Raw genomic sequence first — 24,306 nt, 5'->3', positions numbered from 1 at the left:
ACCTGGGACCATCCCTACGGTGAAGCATGGTGGTGGCAGCATCATGCTGTGGGAGTGGCTTCGGGACAAGTCTCTGAATGTCCTTGAGAGGCCCAGCCAGAGCCCGGACTTGAAACCGATCGAACATCTCTGGAGAGACCTGAAAATAGCTGTGCAGCGATGCTCCCCATCCAAACTGACAGAACTTGAGAGGATCTGCAGGGAAGAATGGGAGAAACTCCAAATACAGGTGTGCCAAGCTTGAAGCGTCATACCCAAGTAGACTCGAGGCTGTAATCGCTGCCAAAGGTGCTTCAACAAAGTACTGAGTAAAGGGTCTGAATACTTGTAAATGTGATATTTTTGCTTCCTCATTATGGGGTATTGTGTGTATATTGAGGAAGAAAAAAAACAATAATCCATTTTAGAATAAGGCTGTAACGTAACTAAATGTGTAAAAAGTCAAGGGGTCTGAATACTTTCCGAATGCACTGTATATACTGTATTCTAGTCATTGAACACTGGTCACTTTAATAAGGTTTACATACTGTATTCTAGTCATTGAACACTGGTCACTTTAATAATGTTTACATACTGTATTCTAGTCATTGAACACTGGTCACTTTAATAATGTTTACATACTGTATTCTAGTCATGGCTCATCCTATATAACTACTGCTGTGTAAATCTTTTCTATTCATATACTGTCTTTACACACCATTATATGTATATATATTTACATACATCAGTGGAGGCTGCTGAGGGGAGGACGGGTCATAATAATGGCTGGAATGGAGTGAATGGAATGACATCTGAACACCATGTTTTTGATACCATTCCATTTACTCCATTCCATCCATTATTATGAGCCGGTCTCCTCTCAGCAGCCTCCACTGATATACACTATATATATACACAGTGAGGGAAAAAAGTATTTGATCCCCTGCTGATTTTGTACGTTTGCCCACTGACAAAGAAATGATGCGTTTATCTGGATTTTTTTGTTGTTATTTTGTCTCTCACTGTTCAAATAAACCTACCATTAAAATTCTAGACTGATCATGTCTTTGTCAGTGGGCAAACGTACAAAATCAGCAGGGGATCAAATACTTTTTTCCCCTCACTGTACATACATACATACATACATACATACATACATACATACTGCTATGTATATATTATATACAAAGGTACTTGATATAAATGTATTTACAATGTGGTAAAATATGCATTAATTGACATGAATCATAAATAAATACAAATCATACCCTAATTGGGTTAAACATACTCAAAAAACACACACACACATAATTACCCTGTGTAGCTCAGTTGGTAGAGCAAGGCGCTTGCAACACCAGGGTTGTGGGTTCGATTCCCACGGGGGGCCAGTATGAAAAAAATATATTTGTATGCACTCACTAACTAAGTCGCTCTGGATAAGAGCGTCTGGTCAATGACTAAAAAAGAAAAAAATTATACTGTTGTGCTGATTAAAGAAGCAATAAAACTGGCCTTTTTGAGACTAGTTGAGTATCTGGAGCATCAGCAATTGTGGGTTCGATTATCTGGATTTTTTTGTTGTTATTCTGTCTCTCACTGTTCAAATAAACCTACTATAAAAATTATAGACTGATCATGTCTTTGTCAGTGGGAAAACGTCATTGATGTCACTTGTTAAATCCACTTCAAATCAGTGTAGATGAAGGGGAGGAGACAGGTTAAAGAAGGATTTTCAAGCCTTGAGACATGGATTGTGTATGTGTGCCATTCAGAGGGTAATTGGGCAAGACAAAATATTTAAGTGCCTTCGAACAGGGTATGGTAGTAGGTGCCAGGAGCACCGGTTTGTGTCAAGAACTGCAACACTGCTGGGTTTTTCACACTCAACAGTTTCCCGTGTGTATCAAGAAATGGTCCACCACCCAAAGGACATCCAGCCAAATTTGACAACTGTGGGAAGCATTGGAGTCAACATAGGCCAGCATCCCTGTGGAATGCTTTCGACACCTTGCAGAGTCCATGCCCTGACGAATTGAGGCTGTTCTGAGGGCAAAAGGCTAGGGTGCAACTCAATATTAGGAAGGTGTGCTTAATATTTGGTATACTCAGTGTATATCACATGAATATTGCAGTGTTGTGCCAATCCATTTCCACTATTTCCAAGTAGATTTGAAGTTTGCAAGTATTGCAACACATTGGGAAATAATTCCAACTCTGATGATGTATTGCTTCTTCTTCTTCTTCTTGGATTGATGTCTGCTCAGAGAGATGGGTCCCAATTTTCCACCCTAGTGTGCACTTGCACAATTCGTGAGAAGGGTGGAGGTGGAGAATCTGGACACAGTCTTAAAGTGATACGTTGGGATTTTGGCAATGAGGCCCTTTATCAACTTCCCCAGAGTCAGATACACTCGTGGATACCATGTTTATGTCTCTGTGTCCAGTATGAAGGAAGTTAGAGGTTGTTTCAAGTATGGGTAGCTGCATCCCAATATGGCGACCAGAGTATGGGCGAGTGGGTGGTGTGTCGAAAGGAGTGGGTGTATGGAAAGCGAATCAGCTAATTGGGCAGATTTGTTGCCACTCAAGACCGTTCTGCGTAGCTGATTGGGATGCACTACGAGTCGCTACTAAGCCAACCACTGCTCCGGTGGTTTGCCTGCCGACTTGAAGTGCTTCCTCCTGGGTATCATGGTCTTGTTGCCTGCGGTAACTACGTGGCCATTTTCTTTCTCTCACGTGATTTTATTTCAAGTATGATAGCAGCCTACACAATAAATAATTAATATTGATAACCATATAGATGTCACCTTGATACATACAGTCTACTACTCAATGGGGAGGGCATGAACGGCAACAACACCGGGACACAATGCCCCTTCGCTCCCGCTTGACAAGCACTACTATCCGGCAACGCGTGGGAAGTAGCTACCTATAAGCCAATATCAGAGTGACAGTCACAGTAACTAAGCACATGCATACAACGCATGAAACTGTACACCCATCATCAATACTTTTAACTAAAAATAAACTATCTTCAGTTTTATAAGAAAGTGTACAATTATTTGAAATACGACTCAGACTCATCCTCTGGCTTAAAAACAGAAGTCCAAGTACGGTAGCTCAATGTATGGTAGTTGCATGGTAAAAAAACAACAACAGCTAAATCAAAACCATCTAAACTATAGCAAAGCGCTTTCTACACATGCACTCCTTTCCACACACCCACCACTTTCCTTTTGACACCAACCTGGTCTCAGAGCATTTTGTATTATTCTGTACGTAAATCCGAGATCATGTTGATTATTCTCTACGTAAATCCGGGACACTCCTTTAAGTGGATGTCCATCACCCATCACCCATGAATTACAATTCGTACTATACTGAACAAAAATACACGCAACATTCAACAATTTCAACGATTTTACTGAGTTACAGTTCATATAAGGAAATCAGTCAATTGAAATAAATAAATTTGGCCCTAATCTATGGATTTCACATTACTGGGCAGGGGCGCAGCCATGGTTGGGCATAGGCCCACCCACTTGGGAGCCAGGCCCACTCACTGCAGAGCCAGGCATAGGCAATCAGAATGAGTTTTTATCCACAAAAGGGCTTTATTACAGACAGAAATACTCCTCAGTTTCATCAGCTGTCCGGGTGGCTGGTCTCAGATGAACCCGCAGGTGAAGAAGCCGTATGTGGAGGTCCTGGACTGGCGTGGTTACACGTAGTCTGCGGTTGTGAGGCCCGTTGGACGGCTTATGGTAGAGAAATTAAAATTACATTATCTGGCAACCGCTCAGGTGGACATTCCTGCAGTCAGCATGCCAATTGCACGCTCCCTCTAAACTTGAGACATCTGTGGCATTGTGGTGTGTATGACAAAACTGCAAATTTTAGAGTGGCCTATTATTGTCCCTAGCACAAGGTGCACCTGTGTAATGATCATGCTGTTTAATCAGATATGCCACACCTGTCAGGTGGACGGATTATCTTGGCAAAGGAGAAATGCTCACTAACAGGGATGTAAACAAATTTGTGCACAACATTTGAGAGAAATACGTTTTTTGTGTGTATGGAAAATGTCTGGGATCTTTTATTTCAGCTCATGAAACATGGGACCAACACTACCTGTTGCGTTTATGTTTTTGTTCAGTGTATATGTTACAAATTTGCTAAACGTATAAAATGTTACGAATCTGCAAAATGTGTTATAAGTCAAACATAGCAAAAACGTACAATATGTTACGAATTTGTAAAACATTTGATATGTTACGAATTCGTGCTAGGTGGCTAATGTTAGCTAGCTCGCTAACATTAGCTAGGCTAGGGGTTAGGGTTAAGGTTAAGTTTAAGAGTTAGGTTAAAAGGTTAGGGGAAGGGTTAGCTAAAAGGGATAAGGTTAGGGTTAGGGAAAGGGTTAGCTAACATGCTAATTAGCTAAAATGCTAAAGTTGTTTGTGATGAGATTTTAACTCGCAAGCTTTGTGTCTAGTATGAACGTCTAGTAACCCAGAGACATAAAAATGGTATCCACGAAGTACATAAAGGGCCTCATTGCAAAAATCCCAAAGTATCCCTTTAATAAGGCAATGAGAGCCTGGTCAGACAGGAAACTGGAAGCTAAGTCAAAACGCCAAGTCATGCCCTGAAGGCTCTGGAGGGCAGAGGTCAAAAGAGATCCCCTGCTGGCTGTGGAAGTCAGAAGAGATCCTGAGGACCCAGGTGAATTATAATAGGAGTGGCAATAGTCTGCGGCTGGTAAAAGGCACTGTCAATGTACAAACCGCCTACAGAGAGAGCGGGAGAAAGAAGGGGAGGGAGCAGAGAAAGACTGTGGTTACAGTGCCACGGCCTGTAGGAGGTAGTGTTACACAGTCGACAAGGCACATTTTGGTAATGGTAATGTGGTTTGATTATGGAGTGATTGTGTGTTTGATTAGGTGAAGAATGGTAGAGGATTGCAGTGGATATGAAAAAGTCGTGACATGGGGCTAGCTGTGAATTTCAGAATGCTTTGCAAGTCAAGAAGTACTGGTACTCAACTGATGAATAATATATACACAGTACCAGTCAAAAGTTTGGACACCTACTCATTCAAGGGTTTTTCTTAATTTTTTACTATTTTCTACATTGTAGAATAACTTTGAAATAACACATATGGAATCATGTAGTAACCAAAAAAGTGTTAAACAAATCAAAATATATTTTATATTTGAATTTCTTCAAATAGCCACCCTTTGCCTTGATGACAGCTTTGCACATCCTTGGCATTCTCTCAACCAGCTTCACCTGGAATGCTTTTCCAACAGTCTTGAAGGAGTTCCCACATATGCTGAGCACTTGTTGGCTGCTTTTCCTTCACTCTGCCGTCTGACTCATCCCAAACCATCTCAATTGCGTTGAGGTCGGGGGATTGTGGAGGCCGGGTCATCTGATGCAGCACTCCATCACTCTCCTTCTTGGTCAAATAGCCCTTACACAGCCTGGAGGTGTGTTGGGTCATTGTCCTGTTGAAAAACAAATGATAGTCCCACTAAGCCCAAACCAGATGGGATTGCGTATCGCTGCAGAATGTTGTGGTAGCCATGCTGGTTAAGTGTGCCTTGAATTCTAAACAAATCACAGACAGTGTCACCAGCAAAGCACCCCCACACCATAATACATTTACATTTTAGTCATTTAGCAGACGCTCTTATCCAGAGCGACTTACAGTTAGTGCATACATTATTTTTTTATTTTTTTCATACTGGCCCCCCATGGGAATCGAACCCACAACCCTGGCGTTGCAAACACCATGCTCTACCAACTGAGCTACATCCCTGCCGGCCATTCCCTCCCCTACCCTGGACGACGCTGGGCCAATTGTGCGCCGCCCCATGGGTCTCCCGGTCGCGGCCGGCTACGACGGAGCCTGGATTCGAACCAGGATCTCTAGTGGCACAGCTAGCACTGCGATGCAGTGCCTTAGACCACTGCGCCACCCTCCTCCATGCTTTACGGTGGGAAATACACATGCAGAGATCATCCGTTCACCCACACCGCGTCTCAGAAAGACACGCGGTTGGAACCAAAAATCTCAAATTTGGACTCCAGACCAAAGGAGAAATTTCCACAGGTCTAATGTCCATTGCTCATGTTTCTTGGCCCAAGCAAGTCTCTTCTTATTATTGGTGTCCTTTAGTAGTGGTTTATTTGCAGCAATTCGACCATGAAGGCCTGATTCACAGTCTCCTCTGAACAGTTGATGTTGAGATGTGTCTGTTACTTGAACTCTGAAGCATTTATTTCGGCTGCAATTTCTGAGGCTGGTAACTCTAATGAACTTATCCTCTGCAGCAGAGGTAACTCTGGGTCTTCCATTCCTGTGGCGGTCCTCATGAGAGCCAGTTTCATCATAGCACTTGATGCTTTTTGTGACTGCACTTGAAGAAGCTTTTAAAGTTCTTGAAATGGGGCTATCCCCCCCCCCCCCTGTCACAACACAACTGATTGGCTCAAACTCATTAAGAAGGAAATACATTCCACAAATTAACTTTTAGGAGGGCACACCTGTTAATTGAAATGCATTCCAGGTGACTACCTCATGAAGCTGGTTGAGAGAATACCAAGAGTGTGCAAAGCTGTCATCAAGGCAAAGGGTGGCTACTTTGAAGAATCTAAAATATATTTGTTTAACACTTTTTTGGTTACTACATGTTTACATATGTGTTATTTCATAGTTTTGATGTCTTCACTATTATTCTGCAATGTAAAAACTGGTAAAAATAAAGAAAAATCCTTGAATGAGTAGGTGTGTCCAAACTTTTGACAAGTGTATTTCTAAACAAACATTACCAGTCAAAAGTTTGGACACACCTACTCATTCCAGGGTTTTTACTATTTTACTCATGACAGGGATTACGAGAGAGAAAACCTACAAAGAAAATAACCAAATTGTACAGTCCATCTATTCAAATTAAACTTAGAACATGTATCACTATCACTAAAGTATGGATATAAAACGTGCTGATACAGTGCCTTCAGAAAGTATTCACACCTTTGGACTTTTTCCACATTTTGTTGTGTTACAGCCTGAATTTAAAATTGACAATACCCCATAATGTCAAAGTGGAATTATGTTTTTAGAATTTTGTACAAATTAATAAAAAATGAAAAGCTGAAATGTCTTGAGTCAATAACCACTTAGTTAACGCAAGCCTAAATAACTCCAGGAGTAAAAATGTGCTTAAAAAGTCAGATAGTAAGTTGCATGGACTAACTCTGTGTGCAATAATGGTGTTAAACATTAATTTTGAATGACTACCCCATCGCTGTACCCCACAAGTACAATTTTCTGTAAGGTCCCTCAGTTGAGCAGTGAATTTGAAGCACAGATTCAACGACAAAGACCAGGGAGTTTTTCAATGCCTCGCAAATAGGGGAACCTATTGGTAGATGGGTAAAGTTATTAATTACACTTTGGATGGTGTATCAATACACCCAGTCACTTCAAAGATACAGGTGTCCTTCCTAACTCAGTTAACGGGGAGGAAGGAAACCGCTCACGAATTTCACCATGATACCAATGGTGATTTTAAAACAGTTACATAGTTAAATAGCTGCGATAGTTTTATCCTGAGGATGGATCAACAATATTGTAGTTACTCCACAATACTAACCTAAATGACAAAGTGAAAAGAAGGAAGCCTGTACAGAATACAAAATATTCCAAAATGTGCATCCTGTTTGCAATAAGGCACTAAAGTAATACTGCAAAAAAACGTGGCAAAGAAATGAACTTTTTGTCCTGAATACAAAGCATTATGTTTGGGGCAAATCCAACTCAACACATCACGGAGTACCACTCATCATATTTTCAAGCATGGTGGTGGCTGCATCATGTTATGGGTATGCTTGTCATCGGCAAGGACTAGGGAGTTTTTTTAGGATAAAAAGAAAAGGACTAGAGTTAAGCACAGGAAAAGTCCTAGAGGAAAACCTGGTTCAGTCTGCTTTCTAACAGACACTGGGAGACAAATCCACCTTTCAGCAGGACAATAACCTAAAACAGAAGGCCAATTATACACTGGAGTTACCTACCAAGACAACATTGAATGTTCCCGAGTGGCCTAGTTACAGTTTTGACAAATCGTCTTGAAGATCTTTGGGAAGGTTTGAAAATGATAAACAACCAACTTGACAGAGCTTGAAGAATTTTAAAAATAATAAATAGGCAAATATTGTACAATCCAGGTTTGCAAAGCTCTTAGAGACCCAGAAAGACTCACAGCTGTAATCGCTGCCAAAAGGTGATTCTAACATGTATTGACTCAGTGGTTGAATACTTATCTAGAAGTTTTTATTTAATTTTTTATTATTCCACAGTGACATTAGAGTATTTTATGTAAATCGTTGACAGAAAAAATCTAATTACATCCATTTTAATCCCACTTTGTAACATAACAAAATGTGGAAAAAGTAAAGGGGTGTGAATACTTTCTGAAGGCACTCACATTTGACTGTTCGGAGTCTGAGCACCCTCAGAAATCAGGAAAGCAGAATATGGCAAGGTGAGGTGGAAAAGCAAGCGCATGCATGCGTGACACTGTCCAGTAGCTGCTGGTCCTGGCTCTGGTATGAACAGTATGCTTACCATAGGCAGGGAAGGGAGCTGCAGTACCATAACCATATGGAGCTCCATAGCCTGAAAACAGAGGTCAGGGAACTTTAGTTACAGGCGCAGTGCTTACATAGCGACAACCTAACGAACACACCCATTTACACACACACACACCAAGCCCCGGGTCTTACCTGTTGGGAGGTAGCCATGGGTGGGGGGAGCGCTGATGTAGGGTGCTCTATGCATCACTGGCCTCGTTCTAGGCCTGGAATGGGCATGGGCTGGGATAGACACGGTTGACGACACAGTTCTCTTCACCTGCAAACAAACACACACTCATTACATTCTAGTCATTTAGCAGACGCTCTTATCCAGAGCGACTTACAGTTAGTGAGTGCATACATTTTCATACTGGCCCCCCGTGGGAAACGAACCCACAACCCTGGCGTTGCAAGCGCCATGCTCTACCAACTGAGCTACAGGGGACAATTACAGGGGACAATTACGGTTCTAGCGTCACCTTTCCATACATTTCTATACTTTCGGACGTATGCTGCACGACTAATAATGATAGGCTCATTTGAATTCTATGGATGACAGTGAGGTTTGTCCACCCACCGGTGTGGTGGGTCTCCTCTTCTTGTTGCGGGGGTCTTTGGAGTCAGAGAAGAGTCTCTTCAGAGCAGCCAGGGCGGCGCTAGCCTTTGCTGCTTTCTTATTGGGCCCCAAGCCTCTGAACTTCTGTTTATCAACCTCCACCTACAGTACAGTACAGACCAGACACTCAATCATTCAGAACTATACTGGGGCCATTTGTCCTGACCTACTGACCCGCTCAGTGGAAACACTGGGCTCTAGTTTAGTTTATCTTGGTCAGGTCAAAAGACTATAAGAAAAGTCAAGCAGATGCTAGGCTGCTGGGAGTGTGTGCACGTGTGTGTATGTCTGTGTATGTGCGAAGCACCGCTACAAATAGTTATATTTTATAGCAAATGCTGCAGAAGCAAACTCCTTCGTAGGCGACTCTTTCATCTGCACACACACGCACGCACACACACGGCTGGCGCGCCCCAACTGTCTGTTGCGCCGCGCCCGCACACACAGCTGGCGGTGTAAACCCGCCTGAAAACAGCCTATACTATATCTTTGTCTATAAAACATCATCTGTGCTGCATGCGACTGAACAAGTCACAGGAAGCATGCACTCCTTTTGTTACCTTCCTTGTTAGAATAAAACAGGGTTGGGCGGATTACTTGAAAAATGTACTACCTAATCTGTTAGCCTACTAATACATGTATTGATAAATAAAAAATGTGCACATATTCAATAGCCTAGAAGAAACAAATAAACCAAAATCAAAGTTATTTTAACCTGGTAATAATAAACTGTTCTTTCAATTTGCTCCAGAATCTATTTATCAATAATAAAACTAGGCCTACAATATTTCCTTGAAACGTTGACTCAAACAGCATATGTTGGAAAGGAATTGCCTTTATTAGAGATTCTGCACAGCGGCTTGTTCTGGCCGATCCCCTCGATCTTATCAGCAGCACACATAATCTCTCCATCGATTGGAGGAGTATCAGGCTACTAGTGAATGGCACCAATATGTAAAGTCTGACTATAGCCTATTAATAGGCTAACAGTTTAATTGTTTCTATATGAAAAGAACGAATGTGACTGACCTGCACAGGTAGGAAAGTGTCCAGATGATTGTGTGCTGATTGACTAGTACACTAGATGTGAATGTTCTGAAAGATTCATTCTAATCAATCTGAATAATTTAACAGCCCCATTCAACAGCCAACGGGCCATCAGCAGAACAATAATTATTGCTTAGTCTATGAGAGTTTTGCTGTATCCACATTGGATTCAATAGCACCTTTGGCAGTGATTACAGCCTTGATTCTTCTTGGGTATGACGCTACAAGCTTGGCACACCTGTATTTGGGGAGTTTCTCCCATTCTTCTCTGCAGATCCTCTCAAGCTTTGTCAGGTTGGATGGGGAGCGTTGCTGCACAGCTATTTTCAGGTCTCTCCAGAGATGTTCGATCGGGTTCAAGTGCGGGCTCTGGCTGGACCACTCAAGGACATTCAGAGACTTGTCCCGAAGCCACTCCTGCGTTATCTTGGCTATGTGCTTAGGGTCATTGTCCAGTTGGAAGGTGAACCTTCACCCCAGTCGGAGGTCCTGAGCGCTCTGGAGCAGGTTTTCATCAAGGATCTCTCTGTACTTTGTTCCGTTCATCTTTGCCTTGATCCTGACTAGTCTCCCAGTCCCTGCCGCTGAAAAACATCCCCACAGCATGATGCTGCCACCACCATGCTTCACCGTAGGGATGGTGCCAGGTTTCCTCCAGACGTGACGCTTGGCATTCAGGCCAAAGAGTTCAATCTTGGTTTCATCAGACCAGAGAATCTTGTTTCTCATGGTCTGAGAGTCTTTAGGTGCCTTTTGGCAAACTCCAAGCAGTCTGTCGTGTGCCTTTTACTGAGGACTGGCTTCCGTCTGGTCACTACCACAAATGCCTGATTGGTGGAGTGCTGCAGAGATGGTTGTCCTTCTGGAAGGTTCTCCCATCTCCACAGAGGAACTCTAGAGCTCTGTCAGAGTGACAATAAGGTTCTTGGTCACCTCCCTGACCAAGGCCCTTCTCCCCCGATTGGTCAGTTTGGCCGGGCGGCCAGCTCTAGGAAGAGTCTTGGTGGTTCCAAACTTCTTCCATTTAAGAATGGCCACTGTGTTCTTGGGGACCTTCAATGCTGCAGACATTTTTTGGTACCCTTCCCCAGTTCTGTTCCTCGACACAATCCTGTCTCTAACCTCTACGGACAATTTCTTCGACCTCATGGCTTGGTTTTTGCTCTGACATGCACTGTCAACTGTGGGACCTTATATAGACAGGTGTGTGCCTTTCCAAATCATGTCTAATCAATTGAATTTACCACAGGTGGACTCCAATCAAGTTGTAGAAACATCTTAAGGATGATCAATGGAAACAAGATGCACCTGAGCTCAATTTCGAGTCTCATAGCGCAAAGGGTCTGAATACTTATGTAAATAAGGTATCTGTTTTCTGTTTTTAGTCAATTTGCAAACATTTCTAAAAACCTGTTTTTGCTTTGTCATTATGGGGTATTGTGTGTAGATTGCTGACGATTTGTTTTCATGTAATCCATTTTAGAATAAGGCTGTAACGTAACAGAATGTGGAAAAAGTCAAGGGGTCTGAATACTTTCCGAAGGCACTGTAAATAAAAAGTATTGATCATTATAATCATATTAAGAGTTAAGAAAAGTAATACATTTAGTATGTAAAGGAAAATAAACAAAAATAAGTGAGCCAACCTCCCATCCCGTTCCCTAACCCCACCCATCCATGTCTCCATCCATCCAACCTCACCACCCTGAAACCATGTTTTCCACCCCTTCAGAGGCATATCCCTGTAATGCTTAGAGAAGATCTCATGTCAAGTGTTATTGAAGTGTGGTTGCATGTTCACCTGCCTCATCTAAAGCCTATTATTTTAGGGTGTTGCTATAGGCCACCAAGTGCTAACAGTCAGTATCTAAATAATGTGTGTGAAATGCTTGATAGTGTATGTGATGTAAACAGAGAGGCCTATTTTCTTGGGGACCTGAATATTGACTAGTTTTCATCAAGCTGTCCGCTCAACTTGTAATCTGGTTCAGGTTATTACTCAACCTACCAGGGTGTTTACAAACACTACAGGAACAAGATCATCCCCATGTATTGATCAAATTTTTACTAATACTATAGAACTTTGTTCTAAAGCTGTATCCGTACCCATTGGATGCAGTGATCACAATATAGTGGCTATATCCAGGAAAGCCAAAGTTTCAAAAGCTGGGCCTAAAATATTGTATAAGAGATCATACAAAATATTTTACTGTGACTCTTATGTGGATGGTGTTCAAAATATTTGTTGGTATGATGTGATTAATAAGGAGCATCCAGAGGCTGCACTTCATGAATTTGTGAAATTGCTTCTTCCAATTATTGATAAACATGCACCTGTTAAAAAACTGACTGTTAGAACTGTTAAGGCTCCATGGATTGATGAGGAATTGAAAAACTATATGGTTGAAAGAGATGGGGCAAAGGGAGTGGGTAATAAGTCTGGCTGCACATCTGATTGGCTGACTTACTGCCAATTGAGAAATTATGTGACTAAACTCAACAAAAATAAACTGTATTATGAAGCCAAGATCAATTACATAAAGAATGATGGAAAAAAAACTTGAGTACTTTAAATGAAATTATGGGCAGAAATCAAATTAGTATTTAGAGAGCAAAATCATTTAAACATTATGACTTGCCAATAAAGAAAAAAAAAAAGTATATTGTGGGAGAGGTTGATTTTTTGGGGTTATCGATCAATAATGACAAACCTCCTGGCATAGCCACTCCCATCTGTCATATCTTTAATCTGAGTCTAGAAGAAAGGGTTTGTCCTCGGGCCTGGAGGGAAGCCAAAGTCATTGGGTGAGACATTCTTACTAATCTGCTAGAGAACCAGTTTGGATTTAAGTATAACTTTTGTATGACTGACTCCTTTAGTGAGAGGTCTAATGCTTTAATATTTCATCATTTCTGCCCTCCAAATTCATATTATATAAATAGGCCCATTAACAAGTCACTAGGTGTAGGCAAGGCCATACGCAAATAGGTAAACTGGGATATGACTAAAGAGTTAATCAGGGTGATTTTTCCACAAATAGACAGGTATTTTCCTTTCCATGGTAGCAAGATCTTATCTATTTTTGCCAACTTTCTATTAAAATGTATTGTTGTGAGATAATTTCTTTCTTTTGGGATATGAATACCGAGTATGTCCACTTCACCGTCAGACAATTTTATCTCATGAAGCTGGTTGAGAGAATGCCAAGAGTGTGCAAGGCAAAGGGTGGTTATTTAAAGAATCTCAAATATAGAATATATTTTGATTTGTTTAACACTTTTTTGGTTACTACATGATTCCATATGTGTTATTTCATAGTTTTGATCTCTTCACTATTATTCTACAATGTAGGAAATAGTCAAAATAAAGAAAAACCCTTGAATTAGTAACTTTTGACTGCCACTATACACACATACACATATATATATATACACACACAGTGGGGAGAACAAGTATTTGATACACTGCCGATTTTGCAGGTTTTCCTACTTACAAAGCATGTAGAGGTCTGTCATTTTTATCATAGGTTCACTTCAACTGTGAGAGACGGAATCTAAAACAAAAATCCAGAAAATCACATTGTATGATTTTTAAGTAATTAATTTGCATTTTATTGCATGACATAAGTATTTGATACATCAGAAAAGCAGAACTTAATATTTGGTACAGAAGCCTTTGTTTGCAATTACAGAGATCATACGTTTCCTGTAGGTCTTGACCAGGTTTGCACACACTGCAGCAGGGATTTTGGCCCACTCCCCCACTTAAAATCCTGCAGCGCACGCAAGGTCCCCCTGCTCAAGCCAGCGCATGTCCAGGCCCATCTGAAGTTTGCCAATGACCATCTGGATGATCCAGAGGAGGAATGGGAGAAGGTCATGTGGTCTGATGAGACAAAAATAGAGCTTTTTGGTCTAAACTCCACTCGCCGTGTTTGGAGGAAGAAGAAGAATGAGTACAACCCCAAGAACACCATCCCAACTGTGAAGCATGGAGGTGGAAACATCATTCTTTGGGGATGCTTTTCTGCAAAGGGGACAGGACGACTGCACCGTATTAAGGGGAGGATGGATGGGGCCATGTATCGCGAGATCTTGGCCAACAACCTCCTTCCCTCAGTAAGAGCATTGAAGATGGGTCGTCGCTGGGTCTTCCAGCATGACAACGACCCGAAACACACAGCCAGGGCAACTAAGGAGTGGCTCCGTAAGAAGCATCTCAAGGTCCTGGAGTGGCCTATCCAGTCTCCAGACCTGAACCCAATAGAAAATCTTTGGAGGGAGCTGAAAGTCCGTATTGCCCAGCGACAGCCCCGAAACCTGAAGGATCTGGAGAAGGTCTGTATGGAGGAGTGGGCCAAAATCCCTGCTGCAGTGTGTGCAAACCTGGTCAAGACCTACAGGAAACGTATGATCTCTGTAATTGCAAACAAAGGTTTCTGTACCAAATATTAAGTTATGCTTTTCTGATGTATCAAATACTTATGTCATGCAATAAAATGCAAATTAATTACTTAAAGATCATACAATGTGATTTTCTGGATTTTTGTTTTAGATTCCGTCTCTCACAGTTGAAGTGTACCTATGATAAAAATTACAGACCTCTACATGCTTTGTAAGTAGGAAAACCTGCAAAATCAGCAGTGTATCAAATACTTGTTCTCCCCACTGTATATATATATACACACACACACACACACACACACACACACACACACACACACACACATATACACACATACATACACACACAATATTCTGCCCATATGAACTAATTTAATTTATGCCAAAAAAACAGCCATACATGATTTACAGAAAATCAGCAAACATACCATTTTTTTCTTCACATTCTTTAATAACAGACTCATAAACATAAACACGCAATAGGCTACAGCTCGATTCACAGCTGTTTCCCACCGAAATTTGGGGAAACTCGAAGTATTGTAGCCTACAATGCGAGGAGGGTGAGTGCGCTGAGGGCTCTGTACGCAGAGTTCGACCCTCACCGAAGCGTTTTGCTCGACAAAAAGCAGCGCAAGCGTGTATGTTTGTATAAAGACTCCTGGAGAACAAGAGGAAGAGGAACATAAAGATATTATTTTACTATGTACTGTAAGATCAAGACTTGCCTCCATGATGAAGCGTTTGTCGTAGCTGCCGCCTGTCTCTGATAGCAGTTGGTACTTCAGGCCTCTGCGTTTCTCGTTCAGCTCCATCACTGGGTTCTTGCCCCCTGCTGTCAGGAGAGGGCCTGGGGTGCGGGACTAGGGATAATAATAAGAGGAAATCACTAACTCTGTATAATTGTAAGAGATGGGGTTCAGTCGGTGAATCACACAAAACAAATCCATTATGGATGTACACCAATTTAACAACTATCGCATATACTTAGGCAATCACAATGAAAGCCTCCGGACACAATCTGGACCTGAATCTAAAGCTTTCAAATGCTGTTAACATTTATAACAGGTTTCCATACTAGTGTGACAGTTGTGTGGTTACCTCATGTTGTTAGTGTGATGGTTGTGTGGTTAGCTAGTGTTGTTAGTGTGACGGTTGTGTGGTTACCTCGTGTGTGTCTGTAGAGGTGACTGAGTTTCTGCTGGAGATGGTGGACATTCTGTTTCTGTCACTTCTATGGTTGCGTCCCTCACCGTCAGACCTCTCGTCAGCGCTCAGGGAGTCCAGGTCCACATTGAAGACAGCTGGGTAACCTAGTGCCTGTAGGACCTGGAGAACAGGAACATAAAGATAGTAAAATAATATGTACTGTAAGATCAAGAGGAGCTGCACTTCCTTGGACACTGTGTGCTATCATGGTAGAGTGCACCCAATAGGTGTGTCATATCTGCCATGTGTCAATGTAATGTGTCACAGTTCTACAATACATGTACAGATGATTCTACATCATCTTTCTTAAAAATCTTCTTCAATCCAATCCAATTATTCTCTCATGTTACTGGCCTCTGCCTGTCCTAACTGTTAGTCCTCATCATCTCGTAACATGCATTCCTCTATTTAATCTTCCCATGCCATTTACTTAAATAGGTTTGTTGGGTACCTTAAGTGCTACTTGTAGTTTGGCCGTCTTCTTGGAGGCGCCGGAAGCCTCGTAGACAGTGCCGTGGACGTCCACAGACATGGTGAAGACTGGAGCGTGGACCGGGCCGGACTGGGACAACAGCTTGTACTGCAGCCCCGGGTGGACCTGGTTCAGTCTTATCAGGGAGTTCATGGAGTGGTTGGGGTCCATCATCTTACTGTCCAGAACTAGGAGGAGGAAACATGGAGACCATACAGGGTTTCAATGACATAAATGAAAAGTCTATGGAATAGATTGTGATTCTGAACAATTGAGTAGTTTGATTCTGTACAGTACTTTGCTCATTCTGATTCTGTACTAGGTCAGCATGGCAGGCGTCAAGGCATGTCTAATCTATATGCCCAGGCAGATGTGGAGTGATATTGAGGAAGAGAGCAGGTGTGTCAGATAGAGTGGCAGAAGGTGGTGGTGCTAATAGAAGGAGAGCGTCCTGTAGTGTAGGTAGGGTGTCCTGTGCGAGGTAGCGAGGTGTAGAAAGATAATTGTGTGCGAGACTACCTGGAGGGGGGATTAATCCCAAGTCCATTTCAACCCCCTATCTGTCAGTCACCTGCTTTGAACTGTGGGAGATCAAAGTCCTGTGGGATTGGAGTCACAGTGAGGGGGGATTTAATTACTGTGACACAGACAGCCTTACTAGCCATGAGGGGTAGGTGAGAGATGGTATGAGATAAATACCCCACTCAGAGTGCTATTTTTCGGTATTGACATTCTGGAATGTACCAGCATTCTATTATAGAGTTATTATATGGGCAATGGGTATAAGCTGATCTACAGAAAGACTATGCATCTAGATGACATCAAGTAGTTCTCCAGGCTGAATGGAGAGGAAAGGGATTTCTCTACACTCAGGAAAGATTTAGCCAGAGCAGCAGTGAATCTGACCTCTCATCAGGTTGTGTTTCATCCTCTTGAAGAGCTGTCTGTCGTCAGTGTGTCTGTCTTCGTGCTGCCTTTTACGACAGGTTCCTGTGTAATACAAAGTATGGTTTCACCTTCAGGAGAGCAGAGACAACCCGAGATCTCGCACACACACTCGCACGCACACACACCTTTGTCCGACCCGGAGAGTCTGTGTGACGGTTTGGTTGGAGTGAGAGGATTCATATTCAGGACCTTATAAAGCTTTCCAAAGGCCAGGAGGCGTAGCGCATGCTGAAACAAACAGCAGACACAGTATGAAATACCAGACAGAATGAGGGCACAAAACAAGAGTCAAAAACACCCACAAGCCCTCTAGGAAAGAGCAATTCTAGAAATACCTACTAGAATGTAATCAATGGGTGAATTAAATAGGAAACTATAGATCAATAGTATGTATTTAAAAGGACACTTCGAGATTCTGCTATTTAAGGAAGTTAGCGGTAGTTTCGCAAGCCAATGCTAGCATGCGTTAGTGCAATGACTGGAATTTTACAGGTACGGTAGCATTGCTATACCAAAATCTCACAGTACCCCTTTAAGTTATTTTATTAGATTTGTATTTTATTAGGAGCCCCAATTAGCTCTTCCTGGGGTCCAAATAGGAAACACAACACAAACAAAATACATCATATACAAAATACAAAATATATAAAAATGGCTCTATTTAATACTGTGTTTCCCAGCCTCTGTTCTGGTCCTTGGGACTGTGAAAAGACCTCTGGCTGTATGTCTTGTGTGGTACCGATGAGTGCCAACTGCTTGAACAGACAGTTTAGTACCTTTAACCCATCAACACCTCGCACAAAGACCAACAGTGATGCAGTCAATCTCTTTGAGCCAGGAGAGATTGACATGCCTACCACTGGCATTCACCCTCCGTGTACATCTAAGTGCAATAGGTGCTGCTCTGTTCCAACTGTAATTTTCCTAGATCCTTCTTTGCCGCACATGACCACACAACTGGACAGTAGTCCAGGTGCGACAAAATTTGGGCCTGTAGGACCTGCCTGGTTGATTTAGATGTCAAGAAAGCAGAGCAACGCCTTATCATGGACAGACCTCTTCCCATTTTAGCAACCATTGAGTCTACATGTTTTGACCTAACAGCTTGCTATCCAGGGTTACCCCCAGCAGTTTATTCTCCTCAACTTGCTCAATCACCACATTATTCAGTAAGAGATCTTGGAGAGAATTGTTACATTGGGAGCATATACACACTTGCAACAACCTTGACTTACTGCATACAGATCTCCTTCTGCCTGGAGCGAGAAACCGAGAGATCCTCACCTTCCTCTATCCTCCCTATAGCCTTTCATTCTGCTCAGGGCCAGGGGCAGTCTAGAACTGTTTCATGTAGTAAGCAGCAAATAGCAGTGCTGGTGCTCTGGGAGTGCTTTCCCACGCTCATTAGTGGGATAATTAGGCCTCCATCATCAGTCTCCTCTCCTCAGCTCCAAGGGGCTGTAGAGGTCGAGTCTGAGGTGCTACAGCAGCACTGATCTAACTATAGACCTGGACTGGGCCTCTGGAGTGGCCGTGGAGCCACTTTAAATAAACCTCATCATCCCATCAAAGTGAGGGAGAAGGTACTGTAACAATGAGGAGAGCAGTGTCATTTCTTTCCTGATGTATAAAAGTCTGACTTTACAGCATTGTAGGTATGTAATATATGTATTGTAGGTATGTAATTAATGTATTGTAGATATGTAATAGATGTATTGTTAAGTGTCTCACCTGTGCGTTGTGAGTGATAGCCTCAGCCTGTTGGCCTGTGATCACTGACAAGGTGTCTGTTGGCTCCTTCTCACAGGGGTCGTGAACTCCTGGACCATCTGGAACAACAGTAAAAATCAACATACATTGTACGGGCTTACTGGGCTAACTCAGCCCAAACAACCCCAGTGAATGGGCACAGTAATATTTTTATTTAACCTTTATTTAACCAGGAAGTCCCATTGAGGTCAGCAGACCTCTTTCCTAGGGGATACCTGGATATAAAACCTCCTATTCCCTGCGACTGACCTGGGAGGAGGATCCCTGAGGCGATGCACTCCATGACCCTGCGCAGGGCCTCTCCGGGCCCCAGGGGCCAGTTACAGGTGGCTATGGCCTTCTCACAGATCAGCTCTAGGGGCTGTGGGGAGAGAGTATTTTATTAGGATCCCCATTAGCTACTTCTAAAGCAGCAGCCACTCTTCCTGGGGTCCACACAAAACATTAAATAATTTATAACATTAATAGATTAATAGACAAGTACAGTGCATTCAGAAAGTATTCAGACCCCTTCACTTTTTCCTCATTTTGTTACATTACAGCCTTATTCTAAAATGGCTTAAATTGTTTTTTTTACCTCATCAATCTCCACACAATACCCCATAATGATAAAGAAAAAAGGTTTGTAGAAATGTTTTCAAATATATTACAAATAAAAAAACGGAAAAAGCACATTTACATAAGTATTCAGACTCTTTACTCAGTACTTTGTTGAAGCACCTTTGGCAGCGATTACAGCCGAGTCTTCTTGGGTATGACGCTACAAGCATGGCACACCTGTATTTGGTGAGTTTCTCCCATTCTTCTCTGCAGATCCTCTCAAGCTTTGTCAGGTTGGATGTGGAGCGTCGCTGCACAGCTATTTTCAGGTCTCTCCAGAGATGTTAGATCGGGTTAAAGTGCGGGCTCTGGCTGGGCCACTCAAGGACATTCCGAGACTTGTCCCGAAGCCACTCCTGCATTGTGTTGGCTGTGTGCTTAGGGTCGTTGTCCTGTTGGAAGGTGAACCTTCGCCCCAGTCAGAGGTCCTGAGCACTCTGGAGGAGGTTTTCATCAAGGAGCTCTCTGTACTTTGCTCCGTTCACCTTTCCCTCGATCCTGACTAGTCTCCACCATGCTTCACCGTAGGGATGGTGCCAGGTTTCCTCCAGACGTGACGTTTGGCATTCCGGCAAAAATGTTCAATCTTGGTTTCATCAGACCAGAGAATCTTGTTTCTCATGGTCTGAGAGTCCTTTAGGTGCCTTTTGGCAAACTCCAAGCAGGCTGTTATGTGCCTTTTACTGAGGAGTGGCTTCCGTCTGGCCACGCTACCATAAAGGCCTGATTGGTGGAGTGCTGCAGAGATGGTTGTCCTTCTGGAAGGTTCTCCCATCTCCACAGAGGAACTGTGGAGCTCTATCAGAGTGACCATTAGGTTCTTGGTCCCCTGCCAGACCAATATCCTTTTCCCCGGATTGTTCAGTTTAGCCGGGCGACCAGCTCTAGGAAGAGTCTTGGTGGTTCCAAACTTCTTCCATTTAAGAATAATGGAGGCCACTGTGTTCTTGGGGACCATCAATGCTGCAGAAATGTTTTGGTACCCTTCCCCAGATCTGTGTCCCGACACAATCCTGTCTCGGAGCTCTATGGACAATTCCTTCGAACTCATGGCTTGGTTTTTGCTCTGACATGCACTGTCAACTGTGGGACCTTATACAGACAGGTGTGTATCTTTCCTAATCATGTCTAATCAATTTAATTTCCCACAGGTGGACTCCAATCAAGAAGTACAAACATCTCAAGGATGATCAATGGAAACAGGATGCACCTGAGCTCAATTTCAAGTCTAATAGCAAAGGGTCTGAATACTTATGTAAATAAGCTATTTCTGTTTTGTTTTGTTTTATATATACATTTCCAAACATTTCTACAAACCTGTTTTCGCTTTGTCATTATGGGGTATTGTATGTAGATTGATGAGGATTTTATATTTATTTAATCCATTTTAAAATAAGGCTGTAACGTAACAAAATGTGGAAAAAGGGAAGGGGTCTGAATACTTTCCGAATGCACTGTACATTATGTGCTTACACAAACATACACACACCTCTTCCTACTCTCCATGGACCACTTACCCATCCTTTGAGAGGCTCCCACACAGTTAGTCTGTTGCACATATCTCTGAAAATACGCATGACGATGACACACGACTTCAGATTGGTCACTCTGGCCTACATGGGGGACAGACAAGACAATGTGAACAGACTCTCAATACGAGTCCAGTGATGATTTAAAAAACGTACAGTCCACCATCAGGATTGCTAAATTCTTCAGTCATACAAAGGATATTAAGCCATTTAATGTTCCCCAAATATCCCTCTAGGGAGCAAACGGTTCTGAATGAGGTATGAATTAAATGTCAAATTGTGAAATCAGATCAGATGTCCCACCTGGAACCATTTGGTGTGTCTGAGTGTTGCCAGGGCAGCCCGGCACCTCCACCCGTCCAGCACCTCATCAAGCTCCTCCACCTTCACGCCTTCCTCTGGAAAGAGGGACAGGATGAGGACACATGATTGTGTTGGCCTAGGGGGCCTTCAGACAGACAGCAGCACAAACACAAGCTGCATCTGAAATGGTACCCTATTCCCTATGGAGGTGGTGGTCAAAAGGAGTCCACTTTAGAGAATAGGGTGCCTATTTAGGACGTACCCACAGACACACAGGCAAGTAGGGTGGCCGGCTATAATTAGCATCCTACTGATCTGATAGAACTCAAAAATGTCCCCGCAACTCATTCAATTTTTCCCCCCATCCTGCACAGAATGTTACAGGAGTAAATGTGAGCACATGCTTCTGCTGCGGCCCTGCCAGATGGGTACTCAGTCTAGATGCAGATCAGTGGCTACTTCAATGGCCTCACCACCAGATTAGTGTTGTCAGTACAGTGCGGGACAATGAAAATGAGAGCATGGCCCCATCTCAGGTCACAGGACAGATATTTATTTTAATGGGGAGAATGGAAGGGGATAATGTCTGGAGATTAGTTCTGTAACTACTGTCTTGAGGATCTCAAGGATGTTTAGAGAAGTAGTTGGAAAGCGTTGGAATTGTGGAATTGAAAAAATGAAATTGAGTCATAATTCAATGTGTTTGTCATGTATTGTAGTAGGACACCATGCTGGTATTTTCTGTCTTGCAGGTCAATCAGATGTTTATGGTTACTAAACCACACTGGCTTCCTGTGGGATCAACCCTGCCCTGCCATGGCTGGAACTGAGCCATGGGCGAAAATAAAAAGCAACAGCAGAAAGACAGAACATAAACATCTGAGAGTGAGGACACCACCCTGGAAAGAAAGTGAAGGCTCAGTTTCTTGGGAGCAGTTAGCTAGGGGGTGATTGCTATGGGATGAGCAAACGGACCGCAGACCACACTAAAGAACTCTGGGCTTAGTAAGAGAGATATTCTCTTCATCCCCTCCAAATAATTAATGTGGCAAATTAGCAATGTAATCCACATTCAATTCCAACATCTACTGAATATAGGCCTGCAGCTAGAACCACAACCAATTCAGGCTATTTCAAAGTTACAAGAAGATCACCCCGCTCCGCACAATCAAATGCCTTTTTGGCATGAATTACATTCGCTAGTACATCTTATTTTAGAATCGGTAATTGTATTATGTGATGAATAATTGACTCCAACCGTTGGGACAGGTTTTTCACTCAAATATTTATATTAACATTGACTAATGAAATTGGATAGTAATATCCACTTATTTGTAGGTTTTAAATGTTAATTCCTGGATTGGTTTATTGAGCGAGTTGGAAATAAAATAGATTTTCTGATTTCTTCAATAGCGAATTATTGGTCTAAGATTATTAGCTTTTGAATTTAGTAGTTACACTGGCCATTTTAAGTGTAAGGTTAGTAGACATGTGCAGCAGTATACTGTATTTATGGAGGGGTTTGTAAGAGCAGTCTGTGTGGTTTTGCAGATCTTTGCCATAGAGACCGTTGTGAAAGCTGGACATTATGGAAGAGGTGGAACACAAACAAGATGAGCAAATGAAGCAATTGGGTCAACCCATGTCACACCTCCTAATGCTAGACTGAGGGCCTTCATAGTCTGCCCCAGGGGAGATCTGGGAAATATAAAGTACAGGCATCTGCTAAGGATCTTGGCCCAGGGATTGCAAGGACTTACAGTTGAAGTCGGAAGTTTACATACACTTAGGTTGGAGTCATTAAAACTAGTTTTTCAACCACTCCACATATTTCTTGTTATCAAACTATAGTTTTGGCAAGTCGGTTAGGACATCTACTTTGTGCATGACACAAGTAATTTTCCCAACAATTGTTTACAGACAGATTATTACACTTATAATTCACTGTATCACAATTCCAGTGGGTCAGAAGTTTACATACACTATGTTGACTGTGCCTTTAAACAGCTTGGACAATTCCAGAAAATGATGTCATGGCTTTAGAAGCTTCTGATAGGCTAATTGACATAATTTGAGTCAATTGGAGGAGTACCTTCAGACTCAGTGCCTCTTTGCTTGACATCATGTGAAAATCAAAAGAAATCAGCCAAGACCTCAGAGAAAAATAAAAGTAGACCTCCACAAGTCTGGTTCATCCTTGGGAGCAATTTCCAAACGCCTGAAGGTACCACGTTCATCTGTACAAACAATAGTACGCAAGTATAAACACCATGGGACCACGCAGCCAAAGAACATTTGTGTGCAGAACTGAAAAAGCGTTTGTGAGCAAGGAGGCCTACAAACCTGACTCAGTTACACCAGCTCTGTCAGGAGGAATGGGCCAAAATTCACCCAACTTATTGTGGGAAGCTTGTGGAAGGCTACCCGAAACGTTTGACCCAAGTTAAACAATTTAAAGGCAATACTACCAAATACTAATCGAGTGTATGTAAACTTCTGACCCACTGGGAATGTGATGAAATAAATAAAAGCTGAAATAAATCATTGTCTCTACTATTATTCTGACATTTCACATTCTTAAAATAAAGTGGTGATCCTAACTGACCTAAGACAGGGAATTTTTACTAAGATGAAATGTCAGGAATTGTGATAAACTGAGTTTAAAGTATTTGGCTAAGGTGTATGTAAACTTCCGACTTCAACTGTAAAAAGGACCATAAAGGCACAAAATATACACTATATCTCAGTCCCTCCAGGATTTCGCAGGGATTTTCTGTAATATTTAC

The 24,306-nt window shown here is 42.4% G+C and overlaps 1 protein-coding gene across 1 annotated transcript in view; it reads right to left on the bottom strand.

Moving 5' to 3' along the window:
- Window positions 1-969: 969 nt before the first annotated feature.
- Window positions 970-24,306, bottom strand: part of LOC311144430 (spermatid perinuclear RNA-binding protein-like) — a 55,583-nt gene continuing 32,246 nt past the window's right edge. Inside the window, exons 6-18 of the mRNA XM_084180440.1 lie at window positions 21,521-21,615; window positions 21,206-21,301; window positions 19,338-19,449; window positions 19,050-19,147; window positions 17,444-17,546; window positions 17,277-17,360; window positions 16,350-16,558; window positions 15,857-16,018; window positions 15,418-15,552; window positions 9,203-9,343; window positions 8,776-8,902; window positions 8,618-8,668; window positions 970-3,740 (exon numbers count right to left, since the gene is read on the bottom strand). Of these exons, the coding sequence (XP_084036566.1) occupies window positions 3,628-3,740; window positions 8,618-8,668; window positions 8,776-8,902; window positions 9,203-9,343; window positions 15,418-15,552; window positions 15,857-16,018; window positions 16,350-16,558; window positions 17,277-17,360; window positions 17,444-17,546; window positions 19,050-19,147; window positions 19,338-19,449; window positions 21,206-21,301; window positions 21,521-21,615 (1,526 nt within the window). The 3' untranslated portion in view covers window positions 970-3,627. The remainder of the gene's footprint in view (window positions 3,741-8,617; window positions 8,669-8,775; window positions 8,903-9,202; window positions 9,344-15,417; window positions 15,553-15,856; window positions 16,019-16,349; window positions 16,559-17,276; window positions 17,361-17,443; window positions 17,547-19,049; window positions 19,148-19,337; window positions 19,450-21,205; window positions 21,302-21,520; window positions 21,616-24,306) is intronic.

This window comes from Coregonus lavaretus, assembly GCF_964263955.1.
Source record: "Coregonus lavaretus genome assembly, chromosome: 17".
NCBI lineage: Eukaryota > Metazoa > Chordata > Actinopteri > Salmoniformes > Salmonidae > Coregonus > Coregonus lavaretus.
The sequence above is the reverse complement of the archived record's forward strand: the minus strand, read 5'-3'. Positions and strand labels throughout refer to the sequence as shown.